At 32.2% G+C, this 21714-nt stretch overlaps 1 protein-coding gene across 1 annotated transcript in view; it reads right to left on the bottom strand.

The window, feature by feature from the left end:
* The window catches only part of Mtx2 (metaxin 2), a 54926-nt gene that overhangs the window by 13153 nt on the left and 20059 nt on the right, over positions 1–21714 (bottom strand). Inside the window, exons 2-4 of the mRNA XM_046447521.2 lie at positions 17290–17337; positions 16266–16312; positions 2237–2309 (exon numbers count right to left, since the gene is read on the bottom strand). Of these exons, the coding sequence (XP_046303477.1) occupies positions 2237–2309; positions 16266–16312; positions 17290–17337 (168 nt within the window). The remainder of the gene's footprint in view (positions 1–2236; positions 2310–16265; positions 16313–17289; positions 17338–21714) is intronic.

Raw genomic sequence — 21714 nt, 5'->3', positions numbered from 1 at the left:
GGTGGGATTTGTTTTACATATTTGTACATGCATATAATATAACAGTATAATTTGGCCAGTATCATTCTTCAGTATTTCCCCTCTCTCTTCCCTTCTCCTTCCCCCTAGTCCATTTCCTCTACTCTACTGATCTCCCTTTGATTTTCATGTGATCACCCCTACCTTTCTTTTCCTTTTTCCTCTCTAGTTTCCACATATGAGAAAAAAATACAACCCTTGACATTCTGAGTTTGGCTTACTTATTTAAGATCTTTCTGTTTTCCTGCAAATGACATAATTTCATTTTTCCATTATAGCTGAATAAAACTCCATTTTCTTGATCCAGTCATCCATTGATGGACACCTAGTGTGGTTCCATAGTTCAGCTATTATAAATTTTAATATTGTATATGGTGCAATGTATTGATTGAAGTTCTTTTTTTCTCCTCTTTGCCTATGGATAACCAATTGGCCCAACTCCATTTGTTGAAAAGACTATCCTTTCTCCAAGGACTTCCTAGGCAACTATCAAAGGTCAAACAAGCAAATAAAATTTTTAAACATTGCCCCTTATCACCTCAACTCATGTGATGAAGGGGAATACTACTAAGAGATATGACTAAATGTAAATATCTTAGTCATTTTCAAATACTTACAGGAGACTCCACCTATGAATGAGAAATGTACTGTATCTTTCCCTGTTGTCTTTCATGGAGTATGAAAAGAAGACAATTAACTAACTAAATGATACTAAACATAGTAACTTAAACATAGTAACTTATACATAGTAGATGAACCATGACTTATTATTTACCAAAGTTTTCAATTTTGGTATTAGATTACTGATCTTTTCTTGTGTGTGTACATATATACAGATATATGTATACACTCTCAGTATGACTACAGAAAAAAAAAGATGGAAAGAACACATATTTCAACAGAATTCAGAAAAGTTTATAAAAAAACTTTATCTATAAAATTAGCTTAAAAATGAGTCAATGAATGAATTCCATGAATCTAAAATATATTGACATTCAGAAGTCTAAAAAATTATTTTGGAAATATTTTCTAAATGTATATTCATAAGTCTAATAAATGCATATGTATACATTCAGAATCTTCAGTGTGTATGGGATTGGTATCTTTATATCTTTTGACAATTACCACTACCCATAAAAACTTAAGGTGAAAAAAAAAAAAGCTTAACAAGTCATTCCTAAGTTATCATCATATCACAATGAAAAGAACTAATATTTTCTCCCTAAAAAAGCAATATAGTTATATTCAACAATTTATCCATGAAGGAGTGATCCCATGTGCTATTACTGCTCCAGTAAAACCACAATTAAAATAACTCATGTCAATTACATTTAACATTTATTTAATAGCTTTGTGATATATTTTTGTATTGAAAATAATTTAAATCATATTTAAACACTACGTTAGTCAACTAGAATACAAAACACAGAAACAAAATACTGATCATAAAACATAGCAATAGGTGACATTTTAATAAATAATATCTTAAAATTTGTTAAAATAAAACATAGCCTTCCTTCCCTTCCCTTCCTCCCTCAATCCCTCCTGCCCCCTTCTCCCTTTCTTCTCCTCCCTCCCTCCCTCCTCCTTCCTCTCTCCCTCTCCCTCCCTCCTTCCTTCCCTCCCTCCCCTCTTCCTGGCTACCATGTGAACGGTTCTACTCTACAACATTCTTCCCACCACCATGTAAGTTTACAAAATAAATCTTAGGGTATCTCCTGCAAAAAAATAATAAATAAATAAATAAATAATAAAGAGTTAGAAACTAAAATATGTCGACAATGATTTTAACTAAGATCTAGTGACAATTATTCCATGATATTCCTTCTTCTCCCTAATATTATGCGACAAGATAATTTAGACAAGTGTGTTCAATAATAAAGAGATTCATTAATATTAGAATTTGTTTAATATTAGAATTTGTCCTGTGTAAGTAAAACTAGGAAAATCTGAGATTATGTATTTCCTTAATATTTACTTATTTAAAATAATTTTCATAACATCAGTAACCATCTCTGATCAGAGTTGAAATCTGTAGACAGACTGATTCCAAGATTGTTAAGATTGCAATTATTACTTTACAAAACAATGTGAAAATTCTTCAAAAGTAAACAACAAGAACAACAACAAAAAAAATCAAGCATTTTTAACATCGACACAAATTATAATTTTATCAATCCAGAATGTAAACAGAGAAGGAAAAAAAAATCATACTTACCAGATGGAGACATATATTCTGCATTTGCCCTATAAACCACTTTGACAGGCAGATTACACATCTGCAAAAAGGCCTATAAATAAGAAGAAATACAGTTAAGTCTAGTGAAAGTATACTTATATTTGAACAAAACTTTTTATTTATTTCATAAACTTAATAGTCCATACAGCAACACTCTACTGGAAAAGAATAAACCGTTTTAAAGTTAAGGATTTGTGGGCTGGGGATATGGCTCAAGCGGTAGCGTGTTCGCCTGGTGTGCGGCCCGGGTTCGATCCTCAGCACCACATACAAACAAAGATGTTGTGTCCGCCAAAAACTAAAAAATAAATATTAAAAAAAAATTCTCTTTCTCTCTCTCTCTTTTAAAAAAAAAAAGTTAAGGATTTGTTTTCCAAACAAAAATATCATTTCACTAATAAAAAGTCAATATGACTTAGACATTAATAAATACATGAAACTGCTAGATGTGGTGGGGCACACCTGTTATCCTAGGAGGCTTCGGCCAGCCTCAGCAACTAAGTGGAACTCTGTCTCAAAACAACAAAGGTAAAAAGGACTGAGAATGTGGCTCAGTGGTAAAGCACCCATGGGTTCAATCACTGGTATAATAAATAGATAAAGTCTAACTAACTTAAAATATATATACTTAAGGAAGCACATAAATATCCCTACTTGTTTACTATATTAGTTTAGGTAAGTAAACAATCTTAAACTTTGCTTTAATTTTCTTTAATAGATTATTGAAGTCCAAATTTTATAAGATACTGATTGCTTAATTCCACTACTCTCTGCAGGACCATTATCTCTCTCATCTGCTACTTCAACATTCTTTCCAGTAATATTCAAAATCCTAACTACGTAGTTCTGTGGTCACTAATTCACTTTTTAAAGGTTTAAACTGTTTATTTTCACTTGGTTTATAGGAACAAAAATTTTACAAGCAATTTAAATGTCTTTATAAAAGTACAGGTAAATCATTACAGTAATTCTAAACCACAGAGTATTGTACAATTTTAAAACTCATGCTTTTGAGAATATTTTATGATAAAGAATAAATGTACACATTATAATATAATGTAAAAAATACAAAATCACATTACTACAGAATACTGATTCATTTTTACCTGTTAAGACACCAGTGCACTTTACCAAATCCACTATTTTTTATAATAATCAAAGTTTACTCCCCTTGTTTTCTCTCCTGTGACTTTTTGGCTTCTTTATCTCCACACATAAAACTTATCTATGTTCTCTATGAAACAGTTTAATTATTCAACTGGAGCATCATACATTATGATGGTTCTATTACCACATACAAGTTAGAAAACAAACCTTTCATCTTCTTTTAAACTGAGGAAACTATTATAAATAGCAGTCAAATGTAATTTAAGATAAATTAGGGCTGTGGATGTGGCTCAAGTGGTAATGCGCTCACCTAGCATGTGTGGGGCGCTGGGTTTGATCCTCAGCACCACATAAAAATAAAGATATTGTGTCCACCGAAAACTGAAAATAAATATTTTAAAAAGATAAATTAATAAATTAACAAGGCTATTACTTACCACATATTAAGATTATGAACAGAACACCTTACTATCACCCAATAGAGATTTCTCATAAGAGTTAATAAAATTCGTTAGTTCTGGATCAAAAATCAGTCTTTTTTTTTGGGGGGGGGGGTTGGGGGTACTGGGGATTGAACTCAGGGGCACTAGACCATTGAGCCACATCCCCAATCCTATTTTGTATTTTATTTAGAGACAGTGCCTCATTTTTGCTGAGACTGGCTTTGAACTCACAATCCTCCTGCCTCAGCCTCCCAAGCCACTGGGATTACAGGTGCGTGTTACCATGCTGGCAAAAATCAGTCTTAAGACTCAAAAAGTAGTTAAGAGTACTGAACAGTGATTACTGCCTTGTACAAAGAGCTCCATTTACCCCAAACTATGTCAATTCCCTTCTTCAAATACATCTTCCCAAAATTCTAGTCCTCTAAAGAATGTTTCCCTATAAAAATAAATCCTATGAGTCTCAATCTATTACCCTCACTACTTAGTTTGATTGCTACATTTATCTATAACTTATATATACATGTCTGACTCCCTAATTGTGTGACATTTCTTAGAAAGCCAATAGTAGGTTTTAATTTTTTGTATTTGTTACCCTCCCCACAGTCTCCACTTCCCACAACTAACCTAAGAGAGTACAGTACTTGTAAATAATCATTCAACACTGTTTACTAATGGGCAAAACATGCTCCCAAAAGTTTACTGTAGCCATCTGTCCATCAACCCCTCTACCCTTCACAGATGTTCTCCCCTTTCCCTATAGTGGATGAACCTGTGAATTATATCTGTACACAGATGGTGCCTGAAGTTAAAAACCTGTATTCCCAGTCTACTTTATAATGAAATGTGGTCAATGTCTCAATTTTGGTCATTGGGACTAAAAGTTCTGCATAACCATTAGGAAGTTTCTTTAAAAGAAGGGGATATGTTTTCATTTCCCCCCCTGCTGACTGAAATGTGAAAAGAATGATTATAGGTACAGCAGTGAAACTGAACCATGAAATAGAAGCTGAGGATGAGGCAACAAGAGAAAAGGAGTCCCTAAACTTGGATTACCTGATTTTATAAAAGAAAGACATAAGCTTCTTTTTACACTGCTACTATATTTTAGGTTTCTGTCACCCATAGTGTAATCCTAATTTATTCACCTACAATTACTAATCATAGGTTTAAACACCAACTCACCTGATCAAAAGTCTGATTCTTCTACCTCTAAGTGTAAACAAGTAGTCTTCTCACTCTATTACCTCTGATCCCAAATTATAGTAATAGCTTACTGTGACCCCTATTATAGGCTAGGACAATGATTCTCAAACCTCATCAAAATCATGTGGAAGGCGTACTAAAAAGAATTAGAGTAAATGTGAACAATTCATTTTAAAAGCTGGATCAGCAGGAAGAGGGAGTAGAAAAATGGATTCCCTTCTATTACTTATGTATCTATACTGATGATGAAAAGCAGAGCTCTTCACTGAGAGGGGAAAAAAATGGCAGAGATGAGCTCAATGACAGAACACTTGCCTAGTATGTGCAAAGCCTGGGTTCAATCCCCAACACTACAAGAGGAGGAGGAGACAAGTTAGAGTCTGTAAAGAAGTCAGGATGGTGCCTGGCATTTTGCCAGAGACATGTTAGAGTCTGTAAACAAGTCTGGATGGCGCCTGGCAAAATGCCAGAGGGAGTGGTTTGTGAAGTAACACCAGCGAGCCATTAAGTGTGGAGATTTCTTATTGGTTGACTGATGTATCTAGTTTATGCTAATTAGATAAGCTGTGTGGAATGTATAAATACTGCTCCTGTCCTGCAATAAAGGGCTCCTACTCCTGCTGTATCAATCTACACAAGTTGTTCGTCACCCCACCCCCCCCCCACCCCCCCGTTATTTTGCCCAGCCAGCCGGGCTGCGGCAGAGACACCCACGCCCACACCCCCACACACACACATCACAAATAAGTTTGATGGCACAAAAACAGCATTTTTATACAAACATTAAAAATGCAAAAAAACACATCACCATGACTGTTTTCAATAATATAAAAACTTTGAAACAAAGCAAACTTTGACTTAAATAGTATTTCTCTTTTCTCTCCTAGGATGGAAGAAAAATCTGAGAAGTTCCAAAACAGTACTTTCACCTTTCACTATTTTCTATTCTTTTATTTTATTTAATTTTTAAGTATTCTTCGCTGTTATTTGCAATCTTATCAACACACACACTCACACACACACAAAAAAAAAAAACTCCAAATAATAGGCCTGATATACCAGCCTATAACACATTTTTTACTTTCAGTTTCAAGTAGCAACCTGCATATTTTTATTCTTAAGTAAAGCCAAAGAAAAATGTCACTCTAATTATAACAAACTTAGGATAACTCACTTAACTCATTCTCTAGTTGGATAGTTTATTCCAAACCAATTCAAATGAATGGCAACATAAAATAATTTGAATGAAAACAGCACATCCTATCAGAATAATGTTTTATAACTATGCTGCTCAATATGGTAACCACTAATTATATGTTGTTATTTAGGTTAAATTTAAATTTATTAAAACTGAATAAAATTATAAAGTCAGTTTCCCAAACTAGCCACATTTCAAGAGCTCAATGGAACCTGTGACTACTGGCTACTGTATTAGCACACATACAAAACTCTTCCTTCATCACAGTGTGATGTGGTGATGACTTCTAGATGTCTATGGGACAGCATGGGTCTGTAACAATGATAATCAACACATAAAAGAGGTCCTGGTATGAAAGCCTGACATCACCTGTAAGTAATTAAACTACATAATATTTAAAACACAATCTTCATAACGGTACAGTGCATAAAAATAAGTAATCAACTTTAAAAAAAATTTTTTTAGTTGTAGATGGGTATAGTATCTTTATATATTTATTTATTTTTATGTGGTGCTCAGGATTGAACCCAGTATCTCACATGTGCAAGGCAGGCGCTCTACCACTGATCCACAACCCCAGCCTAGTAATCAACTTTTGATGCTGGTGACACATTTAACATCATAATATTCCTAATTTCAGAGAGAGCTAATATAGGGTTACTCATTTGTTGAATAACTGACAAAACGATCAAGCAAATTAACATGTAAAAACTAAGACCTAAAAAATTAATTAAAATTACAGTCAATAAATATAGTTATATAGTTTGTATTTTTTAAATACAAATCTAAGTTCCTATGACACGGCAGGGAATGTTTTAAACACACACACACACACACACACAAACACAAATACACACACATGAATGTACACAGTATCTGACTTTTAAGACCCTGAAATTTAATAAGCTTTAACACATTTAATAAATTAATTAAATTCTTTTTTTAATTTTACTTTTTTAAGATATTTTTTTAAGGTGGACCCAATGTTTTTTTGTTTTTTTTTTTAATGTGGTGCTGAGGATCGAACCCAGTACCTCACACATGCCAGGAGAGCACACAACCACTTGAGCCACATCCCCAACCCCTAATTAAATTCTTTTTAAAAAAATATTTATTTTTTAGATGTAGTTGGACACAATACTTAAGTCCATTGAGTGTCAGCCAAAGAGTGGGATATTATTTGTTTTTTTATATGGTGCTGAGGATTGAACACAGAGCCTCGAACCTGCTAGGAGAGTGCTCTACCGCTGAGCCACAACCCCAGTCTATAGTTGAATTATATTAAGGAATCTTGGCAATCTTTAAAAAAAAAAAAAACTACTGAAATAACAGTGGAGGAGTAGAAATGGTATAAGTCCAGAAAGACACAAAGAATGGGAGAAAAAACAAAAGCAGACCAGACAAGTCAACCCATTTTTGTAAGATGGAAAGCTGATTTACTGGAGCAAAGGAAACTGAAACCTAAGAGCTTACAGAGGAGAAAAATCAATACATTCACATAACAGAAACAAAGATTCCAAACTTGGAGGCACCAGGCAGCACAAAAAGCAGAGGAAAGGCATGGGACTACAAACATAAGGATGGATGAAGGTTTGTTTAAGCGACAGGTGATCAGCCCTCCCTTAATCTATGCAGGAGACAGAGGTTTATTCTTTGGAGAAATAATTAGAGATTCCTAATTCAAGGATCCAAGCAGAGAATAAGGAACTGGGTAAGGTGTCACATGGAAAAGACAAAGGTTAAGCCTAAGTGTACATATTAACTGAAGAGATCCTAGTTATCACTCTCCCTTTTCAGCTCCCAAACACAGGATATCTCTCCGGAGGGGAAAAAAAAAGAAAGATACTCTAAATACTGAAATACTGACAATTTTAGTGCAGCTCAGGGTATGAGCAGACAATAAAAATGGCAGCTCAATGTTTAAATAGAATAATTCTTGTAATCCAAGACCCTAATACAATTATCAGGGGCATAGCTGGCACTCAAAGAACTGGGGATTAAAAGAAAAATTATTTTTTCCTAAGTTCTATAATGAATGTTTTAAAATTGTTATTTATAGACTAAAACAATATTACCAACTAAGAAAAATAGCAGCAACAAAAAAATTTAATTCTTATGATAAGCTAAATAATAGATGGTAGGGACACAAAATTTAGTCATTTCATTTTGGTTAACAGAAACTCAATATTGAATCATTTATCAATAAGCAACACCAACTATCTTCTTTCCTTTTCTTTTTGGAGCAGGGGAGGGAACCCAGGGCCTCAAGCATGCTAGGCAAGTGCTCTAATGAGCTAAACACCCAGCCCCTTCTTTCTTCTTCTTTATTTCAAGAACAAATGAACAAATGTCTTACAAGTTAAATACAGAACAATTCTCTTCAATTGCATATAAGAAATAAAACCAGCACAATGTGCCAATAAAAGTGTTAAAATAATTCAACATGTTTGAAATTGTCCTTAATAAAATTTTAAGAGTGGATGCTTTACTGACCAATCCTATGGAATTTAAGGTATGTAAGTCACATTAACAAAGTCACTCAAATTCTAGAAAGAACACAATCCATTTTCAGCCAACCAGGTAAAACTATACTTAAACTCGGGTTTTCTTCTTTTTGGAAAAAGCTTTTATTCATTTCATAATTTAATCTGAAATATTTTATGTAAAAATTCACTAAGGACATTTGTCAAGCATGCAATGCCATTCTTAGGGTAAAAAATGAAAACGATACTGAATTTTAATTCATGTCCTGTTTCACCAGACACAAAAGAAAATCTGTGACAACTGAAGAATTATTTTCCACCTTACTGAAGAAGCATGTTTTAAAATTAAAAACCATGAACAAATCTATCTACAAAATAATTCGTTTTTATATCAAACAGCTGCAGACCCTATAATTGAAATAATGTATCTAAGGTTACAAATGAAAAGTGTTAGGTATCATTCTTGAAGTGACAGATTAAGTTCCTAATCCAGTTACAGTAATAGCCATATTTGTAGTTTAACATAAATTAAGACCTTAATTATATTTGTGACTATTTTAAACAAAATAACAAATTCCTTTGTACCTGTGAATGTAATTTATAGCAAAGCCAGGTTCATTTTCCAAACCAATCTATTTCACACTGCAGAAGTACTCTGGTATAATGACATAATGTGATTCTTGTAGAATGTTGAAAGAGTGGATTCACTAAATGCACAGAAGAGGTTTGAAGATAAATGAAGATGCTATTCATTCAAGGGTAATTTCATCTTAGAACTATATGAAAGATGTTTCACTCACACAGGGTAGTGTATGGCCTCAAATTTAAGTATATTTTCAGCTCGAATATAATGCTGCTAGATGGATTATGTTCATACTATATATCTAATAATGAAGAATTCTAGGCTTTTTATGTTTAATAACAGAATTGTATTTTTTTCATCTTACCACTATGTCTTTATTGTTCTGTAAAACAGCAACCAATTTTAAAATTCTGCTTGCTATTTACTTTTTTTAAAAGTATACAAGTTGTATACTAACTTATAATCTTTCAGAATTACAGGAATGTGTATTTTTGCTAAGTTAAATAAATATTTATATTAGCAGACTATTACCCTGTATAACTATTTTGCATTATTTCACTAATTAGTAAAATGACAACTCAACTACCTATTTCTTACATTATGATACTTACATTATTTTGAATATAAAATACTTCACTTCCTCAAATCCTACAAGTTTAAATGTTTTACATATACCATTTGTTAATGTGTTGAGAGACTAATATTAATACTGAGATTTTTTTAACCTACTAAATTCTGATTTTGTTATTTTTTATAAACATCACATTTCATATAATTAAATCATGCCAATTGCTAGAAGCATAACCATCAAAATGCTTTAATACTTCTGGTATAAAAACAATAATATAAAATAGGACAATTAATCAGATGAATTTAAATTCAGTGATAGCAGCCTCCACTTTGTTCATTTAGAACACTAAAAAGGATTTTAAAGTCCCCTATCTAAAAAATGTTCACTAAATTCTCTTTCCTTAGTTTCCCTTTCCTCCTCCCAACTCTGAACATAAACACAGATGTCTCATTTTACAGGATGATCAAAGTGAAAGAGTGAATAAACTTAAAAACCTAAAAATTTTACAGTTTATGAAATTTTAAGGAAGTTCTATCAATATTTTAAATAATTTCCACAAAACACTATTCTGTTAATTCTCTATTAAAATATACCCATTGGCATCATCCTACCTGTATTTATATCAGGTTTAAACTGACCCTTCAAATGACATATAACCCGGAACAACTTTTTTTTTAAAGGAAAATTGTACATAACTGAATTGAAAACTCAAAAATCTTTTCCTCTAAAATTTTCAGGTAGGCTGTCTATTGTGACCATCTGAATGACTTGACAAGTTGAGAGCAGCTTATTTTCATACTCACAGTTATTTCTCCAATGCAACAACCGACCTGCAGGCCCAAAGGAGAGATACTCCTTCCTCTGCTCATCCCCAAACACTACATTAGAATACCATTTAACCACTAATTAACATGTCCACCTAAAAAGCATCACTTGCTAAAAGGGAAAAGCAAGGGTCAGCTAAATATTTATCAGCCAACCTGACATTTAAGTGTTATAGTACAGCATTAATGGCGCCTTCAAAAACGCTGACTTTTTAAAAATGATGTAACACATTCAACACCAAGTAGGGTTTTTCCCTGCTGTTGTCATGTTTCATTTTTAGAGATGGAGTATTTATTCAAAAAGGATAAGGGAAAATAAAAATATTAAATATAACAGGGATATTCACTTCATTCTGAGCTTAAATGTTATTCTTTTTTTTTTTTTTTAAAGAGAGAGTGGGAGAGAGAGAGAGAGAGAGAGAATTTTTTTTTAATATTTATTTTTTAGTTCTCGGCGGACACAACATCTTTGTTTGTATGTGGTGCTGAGGATCGAACCCGGGCCGCAAGCACGCCAGGCGAGCACACTACCGCTTGAGCCACATCCCCAGCCCCTTAAATGTTATTCTTGAAGTAAAAATATTTTTCATGTAGCATTCTTATAATGATCATCAGTTTAAGACATTGTCTAAAAAATACATTGAAATTTTTATAATATTTGGATCAGCCAATCAAAAAGAAAAAGGTTTTAATTGGCTTCCTATACACTACATGATATTCTTTTTCAAATTTACTAGAAAGTAACATTTTATTAACGATGTTCACAAAATAAGTACATAAATCTTTAGTCAAAATAGGTAGGTACTAATTCACATCTTACATTGCTATAGCTTTCACTTCTTTCTACAGAATTTCTCCTTTATTACCCAACTTGAGCTTCATAATAACATAATATAGTTAAGACTACCTTTATCTCATTTCAAAAATATAAAAGCTAAGACAAGTTATCTTTCATATTTTAATAAAAACTATAAAATTTAAGACACATTTGTTGGGAAATGTCAAAAATAATGTGATTAAATGTTCACTTATTATTGGGTAAAAATCCAAAGATCTTCACCACTGGACTAGTCTAATATGCATCAAAGTGTTGTGTGTGTGGGCTGTCAACTCAGACTCCCTAGCTTTGCATTTCAGTTCTGCCAAGTACAGCCCATATAACTTTGGGCAAATCATTTCACCTCTCCACCTTACTTTCCTAATGTGTGGGGAAATTGGAATAATAAAAATACCTAAATCCTAAGATTGCTATAAGAGAGGATTATCCATGATACTTATACTATATACCACCCTACTTCATACAGTTGTTGTAAGGATTAAATAAATTAACAAGAACTTTAGGTGCTCAACACAGTAATAAGTACATGTAGCATTCACCAATGCTGTTATTTTCTGTTTACCTCCACAATTTGTGGACTCCTATGGCCTTAGGCAGAGCACCTCTGAGTTTTAGTTTCCACATCTTTAAAATGAGATTAAGAATGCAACTCTACAGTAGGATGTTGGTAAGGATTAGATGCAATACTCTATATAAATGATCTCCATAGAGAGCATTTTACAATAAAAGCATTTAGTAAATATTAAATTTTAAAACCAAACCTTATTCAATATTATTAAAATAACATGCTATTTGAATTAAAGCATTCAATATTAACATCGTTAAGGTATGGCATAAAAGAATGATTACAAAAATTTTAATGCTCATACAAATACAAATATGTCCCCTAGAAATCTTATATATGACATTTACTCTCAATTACTTTAGTGTTTTTTTAGGAATTGTCAAGCCCACAAGTTCTATTCCTCTTGCTGAAATTCATTATGTGTTTTTCTGTCGAAGAATCAGGAGAAAAGGAAATAATGACCTACATTCTTTTGTATTTACAATACACCAAGCATTTTTCCAAGTGTTTTACACATTACGTATTCAATCCTCATAACCCAATGGGACAGCATCTACTATATCTCCATTTTACAGATTAGGAAACTTGAAATAAACAGTCCTATTTACGGTCAGCTGTATTTGGAAAAGAAACTAATTGCCTACATTCCATTTGTGGAATCTGCTATAAAAGCAAATACAGACTTCAAAAGTTCTTAAAAAGCCTTTTTTGTAGAAAACTTACAAAGTTCACCTGTATTTGCTCTTTACACCTGCACTCTTTAATACAAGAGTCATCGGCTACATAAGGCTACTAAGCACTTGCAATGTGCCTAAGGATGCACATGTGCCATAGCATAAAATAACATCAGATTTTGAACTTTATATGAAAAAATGTAAAATATAAACACTGTATTGATTACATGATAAAATATTATTTTGATGAAATGGGTTAAATAAAATACATTATTAAAATTAACTTCACCTGTTTCTTTTATTTTTTTTAAATAGGGATACTTTAAATATTTTTAAAATCTTCTGTTAAGAGACGGAGTAATGGAAAATTATTATCAAAGTTATTTTCCCAATCAATATAAGCTTCAAAGTCAAATTATTATAGAACAGAAAACTTCTTGTTCTTTTTTTCTTGTATGTGCATGTATGCAGTATTACACATACATACAAACATGCACATAGCTCACAGAAGCCATAGGAACATACTATATAATACTTCACTATATTCAGTATACAAGGTGACATGACCAAATAACATTTCAGATAAAATCAATACTTTGTAGATGAGGGAAGGAAAGCAAAACTAAGGGCAATAGTCATAGGGGAAAAGATTTTTTTTTTTCTTTTAAACTGAAAACATAAAAGTTCCTTTAACTAAAAAAAAGCTAAGCATTTAGCTTCAGGGATATAATAAATACCAAGTCTAGGAGGGAAATAAAATTTAAATTCCCTGGCTTAACTTGCAGACTATTAAAATATCTGTTTGATATTTGGTATCTTATAGAAAATATTCAGTTTATGGATACCTGTCATATTGTGTTTATCAGCTTTATACATCAAGCAAGAAGCCTTTAAATGATTCTTCTAAACGGATGCTGATCCACTATATAGAAGAAAATTGCTCTATAAAGTTTACATCAGATATGTGGAAAAGTCACATTTATAGTCATGGCTACTATCAGCTGTCAAGCCAAAGAATATTGAAGAAAACTAAGAATTTTAATATATGCTGGTTAATTTATCATCTAAGTGACATATGTAGGATAAAAAAAAGAAATGGTTAAGCAAAATTCTGCATTTTAAAAGATCCTTTTTCTGTTTTATTTTTAATTGCAACAATTAGAGAAACTATAATAAAACAAATTAATAAGAACTACAAAAATACAATTGATGAAGTACATACTAGATGTCTTTTTTCCTCCCCTTCCCTAGAATATTAAAATGTTAATTTAAAAAAAGTTTAATTGTACATAGCACAATTTATTTATTTATTTATTTAGTGCTAAGGATCAAACCCAGTACTGCACACATACAAGGCAAGCATTCTACTGCTGAGCCACAACCCCAGCCCCTAAAATGTTAATTTTTAAAAGTGATAATATACTTATATCTTGCTTTGTACTAGAAACTGGTTAAAATATCTATTCTAGGGCTCTTCAACCTTGACACTATTTACATTCGGGGTTGTGCACCGTAGGACGGTTAGCAGCAACCTTTTGTGGGGGTTAAAAAGCTCCCCAGTTGAGAAACATGATTAGTCTATTCCTACCTACAATGCCTTCCTTTGGGTAAAAATTACTTTAGTTCTTCCTAAATTACTATTAGTTTTAGGGCTCTTCATACAGATTCCCAGATAGCTTGAGGAGGGAGATCATAAACCTGTGAAACCACATGCAGAATAGCCTGGGTATATTTTTATTTCTATGTGTGCAGTGGGGTGTTTTCTGGGAAAATGTTCTATAACTTTTGTTAAATCCTGAAAGAGTTATCCTCAAAATGGCAACTGATAAAGGGTTAAGAATCAGTGTTTCAACTAAAATATTCACTTCCCAAAAGCTTTTCAAAAACATAAACATTGAAAATACTATTTTATACACATCAAATAATTATTTGTGCTGTCACTTATTAAGCAAGACTGCTTTCACCACACTTAGAAACCATTCACACAACAAACATTCACTGAGTACATTCTATATGATAGGCAACTGTTATTGCACATGAGAGTTCAACTTGAAATTCCATCTCTCACAACAACAAAAAAAGGGTGGGGGTAATAAGCAGCACTAAAAAAAAAAAAATAAGCAGCACTATAACATCTGTAATTCTGTAGATGAGGGAAGGAAAGCAAAACTAAGGGCAATAGTCACAGGGGAAAAGATTTTTATCAAAATCAAAAGTTAACATAAGGGATGGGGCTGTAGCTCAGTGGCAGAGCATTTGCCTAGCATGCATGAGGCACTGGGTTCGATCCTTAGCACCTCTTTCCATCTACAACTACAATTTTTTTTTAAAAAGTTAACATAAAAACTAGCTATAATATTAGTAACAAAAGACAATGCATATTCCTGGTAAAAAAAATATATATATATATATAAAACAAATCAAAAAGAAAGTTAAAAGATAATTATACTAATACTGTCCAGCCACATTTCTCTCCATCTTTCCCTTCCTTCCCTGCCTTAAAACAAAGATGTACTGAATGCCATACTGTTATAATGTCATACTGAATGACACTGTTATTAAGCCTAAAGGATATGAAGTTGAATAAAAAATATAAAAGAGATAACCTAAAAATCAGTGTTTAGCATTATGTCTAGAACACAAGAAAAGCTTTGAAAGTTACTTTCCTACCCTTTCTTTCTGTGCTCAAGGAGGCTCAGTCTCACTTCCAATAAACGTCACCTCTTAAGATTTCCCTTTGAGTTATCTTTTAGGTGTTACACAATAAAATCCTCTTTGTTATTCAAACTATATAAACTAAGTAGATAAAAGCTAAATGTGTAAAATGTTTTTACAACTATAATTCTATAATCTACACAGATAATTCTTTTTATTAAGTAAATAATCCCCCAAGTATTTTAATCTTCCTATAGTTCAAAGTTTACAGAGCCACTAATCTTTTTTGGATTACAAAACTGTGATTATACAACCTGAAGAGCTACTGAATTCAATAAGTGGTTTGGGGATAATAAACACACATGTAATCAATAAATACATATGGAGCAGCTACAAAGGAACATGTCTATTTTAAGATTACCAAACAGATTAAGGCTAAAATGAGTACAAAGAGCAGAATGATGCTTAAAAATATGTAGTAAATAAATCTTTACAAATAAATTAGAAAATAATTCTGTTCCAAAATAAAATTCTATCCCCAAATAATCAATACAATCGTATCTAATCCAAAGCAAAACAACTGCTTAAGACACAGAATGTGACTAACACTTAACAATGACTTTGTGTAAAAGAACAAGTAATGAAGATTTTTATTTTATATCTGAACAACAATTAACTGATTAATATTATATAGTAAAATGACACTTCACAGGGAAGCAATGATATACTGATAAGAGTAAATCACACAGAAAAATTTTAAGTATTTAATATTAGATTTTCTTGAGGGGAAAAAAATAATTGCAACTCCAAATTACACAAATCATTTAGAGGGTTAAAAATACATATTATTTACATATTTACCTGCACAGCAAGAGAAGCTGCATTGTCAGAAAGCAAAATTTGCTCCCCTGTGGAAATACAAGGAAAGACCTCATTGAAAATTAACTGCTAAACAAGCAAAGAATACTTATAATATTCTTATTTTTAAGAACTATTCCTATTTTAAAAAGAAAAGGTATAGTCTACATTGAAGTGAACATGAAATTCTATATCAATGTTGTGTAATCAAAATTTTGACTGTTATACTATATAAATAAAAAAATAGGACTATTTCCTCTGAAACTATATGATCACTTATCTCATTTTATCAGCAATATGTAATTAAAATAGCTCCTTTAAGAATAAATTCATTTCTAAGTATTCAAGAAATATCCCCCTTCTTTTCATTAAAATTAAGTAAAATAGTATCTATTCAAATCTTTCTAGTTAAAAGTAAAAGCATTCGCAATCATATAAAACCAGCTTGCAGTTAATATTGCACAGTGTGTCTAGGTCTGTCACACAAAAGAAAGATGACAAGTTCGCTGCAATAAAAATTCCATGCTTAGAAGACTAGGGCTGCTGCCTATTAGTCTTCATTACTTTGCAGTCTTCTGACAACTGTAGCAGGCTGCTGAGCCCCAAATGGGGTCCATAATGTGATCTGATGATATATGAAGAGCTGCTAAAGGGAGCCTGAACCATCCTAGCCTATACATTTTAACAGTTCCTTTTTACTGAGAGCCCACTTTACCACAGGACTTCAAAAAACTGCTGTCTCAGCTATTGATGCAGTAAATCTGCCAACTGCTCCTGCAACCACATCATTTTACATTGCCTACAGCAGCCAATATAATGAGTCAATAATAAACCAAGGACCTTATAGGCCATGAATAGTTGGTTTACACAGGCAGATACAAGTTTAGGTAAAACCTCCTAGACAAATTATACAAGAGAATCCCTCCTTTACGTTTCATGTTCTCTTTGTATTGAATTACATTAGTGAGGATTGTTTTTTGTAATAAATTTGGATACAAAAATCACTCAATTGTGATTAAGAACCTACCTTTCAGTTGCTGATATAATGTAGCATTTTCTGGCCAAGGTTCTGTAGCTGAAGAAACAAAGCAATGATAATTAGACACATAGGGCAAACAAAATATCAATCATCTACCAAATTAGTAAGTATTTTCATTGGCCTACAGCATTAAAGTCAATTACTAAGACTACCTTATAATATGGCACCTAATCATATATCTTAGATTCTATAGTACCTGTCTAAGTAGGCAAGATCCTTTTAAATGCATGCTTACTTATTATTTGGTGATAGTTTGTTTTTGTTTTTTATGGGGAGAAACAGGCAGACACCATGCCCAATCAAAAATGAATCTGAAAAATAAATTCCTTTACCTTCCTTTAAACATTTACACCCAAAATGTTGCTCAAACATATAAAAAGATATTGATGTCTGACTCACTATAAAAAAAGATAGTGAAACAATATTTATGATAATTTACAAAGTGAATTTTCAAGCAACACTATATGAATCAAATATATCTGTATCAGGTTGTCTATCTCTTCCTTTAAGCTGGTAGATTTAAAAATACAAAGGAACCCTATTATATCTAGAACATTTCATTGCTTTGACTCTGCCACCACTATCCCACAAAAACAATTAAAGGAGAGTTGTGTGGTGAAGCAGGAAGCACCTACAATGTGAAATAAAGCCAATAAAGCTAATTTTAGGCCTGAAGTAAAGCCTGACCTTGACCCTTAGTCTCTCATTTAGAGAAGATTCCAAGATTCCAGCTACAAAGAAAATATCAGTAACCTACCAGTACTGGGGAAAAGCACTAGATTTGAATTTTGTCTCATCAACTGCACTTAAGAAGCAATGACTCCACTGACAGAATATACAAGATTATTATACAAGAACATCATTGTTGAAGTCTTCTTTGTAAAAAACACAAAACAACAAAACCATTGATTCTTTTTTCTTTTTTAATCACGGATTCTAATACAGTAACTACATTTGCCCTCAGCAAGAAAGTAAATTAAATATATGCAACTTGATAATAATAGGTATCTTTTTATTGTATTTATATTAATCCAATCTGTGACATAGCAACAAATAATTTTTCATATATAATTATGGCTTTTTAAAAGAAATTTGTACATATAAAGCATTTTTTATTGTTCACTAAAGAGGAAGCACAGAACAGAAATCCTTTAATTTGCTTTTATTATGTTTAAGAATAAAAAGAAAAACAGTAGTATTAGTAAATACTAAAAATCTAACTTTTGGCTTGATTTGAGCTATACAAAATTAAGTTCATACTTAACGATAATACCGTGAAATCGTCAAGCAAAAGTGGACCATACATAGTTCTGTATGCTGTTACCTACAATATTACAAGTTACTGGACTTCAATATACAAACCAAAAGCAGTGAAACTAAATATTAATTTTACTGTAAACATTTTAACAAAGTAAAATTTCAATAAGAACCCAATTAACCTGTATAGCACAGTTTTTAAAATAAAAGTCACGGAAACAAAAACAAGCTGATATCAGCGAATTACTCAAAAGTAACCTTTTAGGATAAATTGTATGGTCAGCATACCTCTACCATTTACATCTCTACTAGAAACAAAACAATGATGTTAATTCTTTATAGGTTCCTAAATCATCAAAGATTCAATTATATGCATTATATTAATCTCATTAAATCAATAAAGCATAGAAATTTATAAAAATTTCAAAGAATAAATATTAAAACTAAGTTCCTGGAGGCAATACATGTGTCTTATGTATCTGCGTAAGGCACAGTGTACCTGCTTTGCATACAGTTGGTATTCATTAATTGTGTGTGAAAAGAAAGAAAAGGAATATTTGACTGTAGCTATCATTTCATTCCCTAAACATTTTGGCTATTCAAAGTTTTACCCAGTTTAATTTTATCATCTCTGTTAATAGGGTCAACTTTATATACTTTGTATACTCTGGTAATTTTAATTTTTGTTTAGCTATTTTGTGTATATACAGAGAAGGATAAATATTTTCAAAACAATGGAATAAGATACACTTAGCATCTTAGATATGATAAATAAGAAGCTACCCCACTATTTTGTAACAGAAGCTCTCATATGAACAACAACAAAAAAAATTTCATCACTACCTCCATGAATTCTTCAAATCTAATCCAACAACATATATCAAAGTAATATAAATTTTGCAACATGAATGCAAATAAAACTAAAGAAGCTGCCTACAAATACCAAAAGCTACTTCCTAAGAACCTAAAGCTGGAAAATAGGATAAAGGGGGTAAACGTTTTGCTTGATCCAAGATATAAACATGTTTTCACCCATAAATAACTGAAAATAAATTTTTAGAAAGCAACTCTACCAAAAAATTTGGTGTTTTATTTATAAATGGAAACTATCATTTAAAGAGAGAAGGCAAGTAGACTGACACAAATCTATATAACCATGCTATTTTACTAGTTAGGAATTCTAGAGTATCATGGATCATAGATAATAAATGTTAAAGAACAAAATGGCCAGCTGCCCATCTCACCCATTAAGCTCTCAGAATATACAATATCACTGATTTTAGAGCACTGTCTATGTGTACAAGCTTAAATAATTACATTTAAAGCATGATATGGGAAAAGAAATCACTAGTATGTTATTTTGTAAGAGTGCCAAAAGTGAAAATCCCTAGTTGGGTGGCCTGGCAATGGATCTACAAATCACCTTATGAAGGTGTCATTCTAGAAAATAAACTCTATAACTGTCTTCAGAAGTATGAATCATAAACATTTTATCCACACAAAACACAAAGCCTACTCTTGGTATGGATAATACTAATTAAAGCCTTTTATTGTGAGCACCTATTAACAAAAAATGAAGTCGAAAACGACAACTTCTTTCCCCTCCTCTCTTTCCCAAGGTAAAGCAAGTAAATATCCCCACCCCTTGGCTCCTGAGCATGTATAAAAGGGAAATTTAAACTTTTTAATCATGGTTCTGACAACAGATATTTAAAATATCTGTAGTATTTTTGAAAAGAAAAGTTGTTTTCAAATAATTAAAAAACATTTTCATCTTTTATTAATTTTTCTTCAGTTGACCTAGAATGTTTTAGACTAAAAACTACTTTAATAGTAAATAAAATTTCATGATTCACCTACCCTATCCATTTTCAACTTCTACTACCAAAAGAACTCCCTGATGTGAAATGCTGTTTCAAACATGCCTTAGGGAAGGCACAGGCTTAGAATAATCACAGAAGATCAGGCTGAAAATTTCTGAAAAAGAGGTTGGTAAGAAGTAGAAGTGGGCTGGGCTGTGGCTCAGCAGTAGAGCATGAGGCACTGGGTTCAATCCCGGGCACCACATAAAAAAATAAACAAATAAAATAAAGGTACTGTGCCCATCTACAACTGAAAAAAATATTTTAAAAAGAAAATAAAGAAATGGCAGTTGGGGGAGCAAGTTTTCCAATACTATCAAGAATCAAGTTACTAGTATTATTAGCACACCACAAGTAAACTTTATGCTTAAGACACACTGGTAATTATATGTGGTTCTTGAAATAAAGGCCAAAATCTTTGACACTATCTATCAAGTTCTACTTGGCTTTACACATCACCCTTTCTACTTCATCTCACTCACACCCTCCTCAACCCTCCACAACCCTCCACTCCCTGCACTCCAGCCACGCTGGCCTTCATCCAATTTCTGAATACACCACAATCCTTCCTGCCCTGAGACTCATTTATCTTATTTTCTTTGCCTAGAGCAATCTTCTTGTTTCATCACATCTCAGCTCAAACATTACTTCTTCAGGTAGAACCAGGTTCATGGATACGTAACCTGCACAGTTCACAGAACCAACACTTAAAAGGGTCCCATGCTTGTAAAGTGTTCTACTTTCAGCCTAGGAAGTCTTAGTAATTTTTTGAACAAGAGGTCTCAAATTTTCATCTTGCACTGGGCACTAAAATTTATGTAGCTGGTCCCATGCCCACAAAGTTTTCACTGACCTCCCTGAATGGTCCAAATACTCCCTTTACACAAACACACCACTTCGTACCACTTATCTCAGTCAACATTTTTGCGATATGAGTGATGGTTTATCTCCACCACCAGAAAATAAGCACTGTGAATTCAGCTTTCATGTCTTGAGTTTTACTTACCATTTCATCCCCATAACCTAGCATTAGTAAATACTGACTGAATAAATGTTCATTTTTATTATTATTCCCATTTAGGCTGGGAATGAAGAAGGGAAGAAAAAAATATTGCAAGGCAAAACATAAAAAGCAAAAGAAACTTTAACCAGACAACTTTAATACTACAACCAACAATACAAGTTTAAAAATATTGAACAGCTGTCTAAAAACTGTTGGAACTTAAGATCTCAATTTATTTAACCTCCTATTTTATTTTTTGGTCTAATTTCTTGATATTATATATGGTACACA

This window comes from Marmota monax, unplaced genomic scaffold (assembly GCF_021218885.2).
Source record: "Marmota monax isolate L192 unplaced genomic scaffold, Marmota_monax_Labrador192_F-V1.1 WCK01_AAM20220418_F8-fsc00007, whole genome shotgun sequence".
In the NCBI taxonomy this organism is placed as follows: domain Eukaryota; kingdom Metazoa; phylum Chordata; class Mammalia; order Rodentia; family Sciuridae; genus Marmota; species Marmota monax.
Note: the sequence above shows the minus strand (reverse complement) of the source record. Positions and strands in the feature narration are given on the sequence as shown.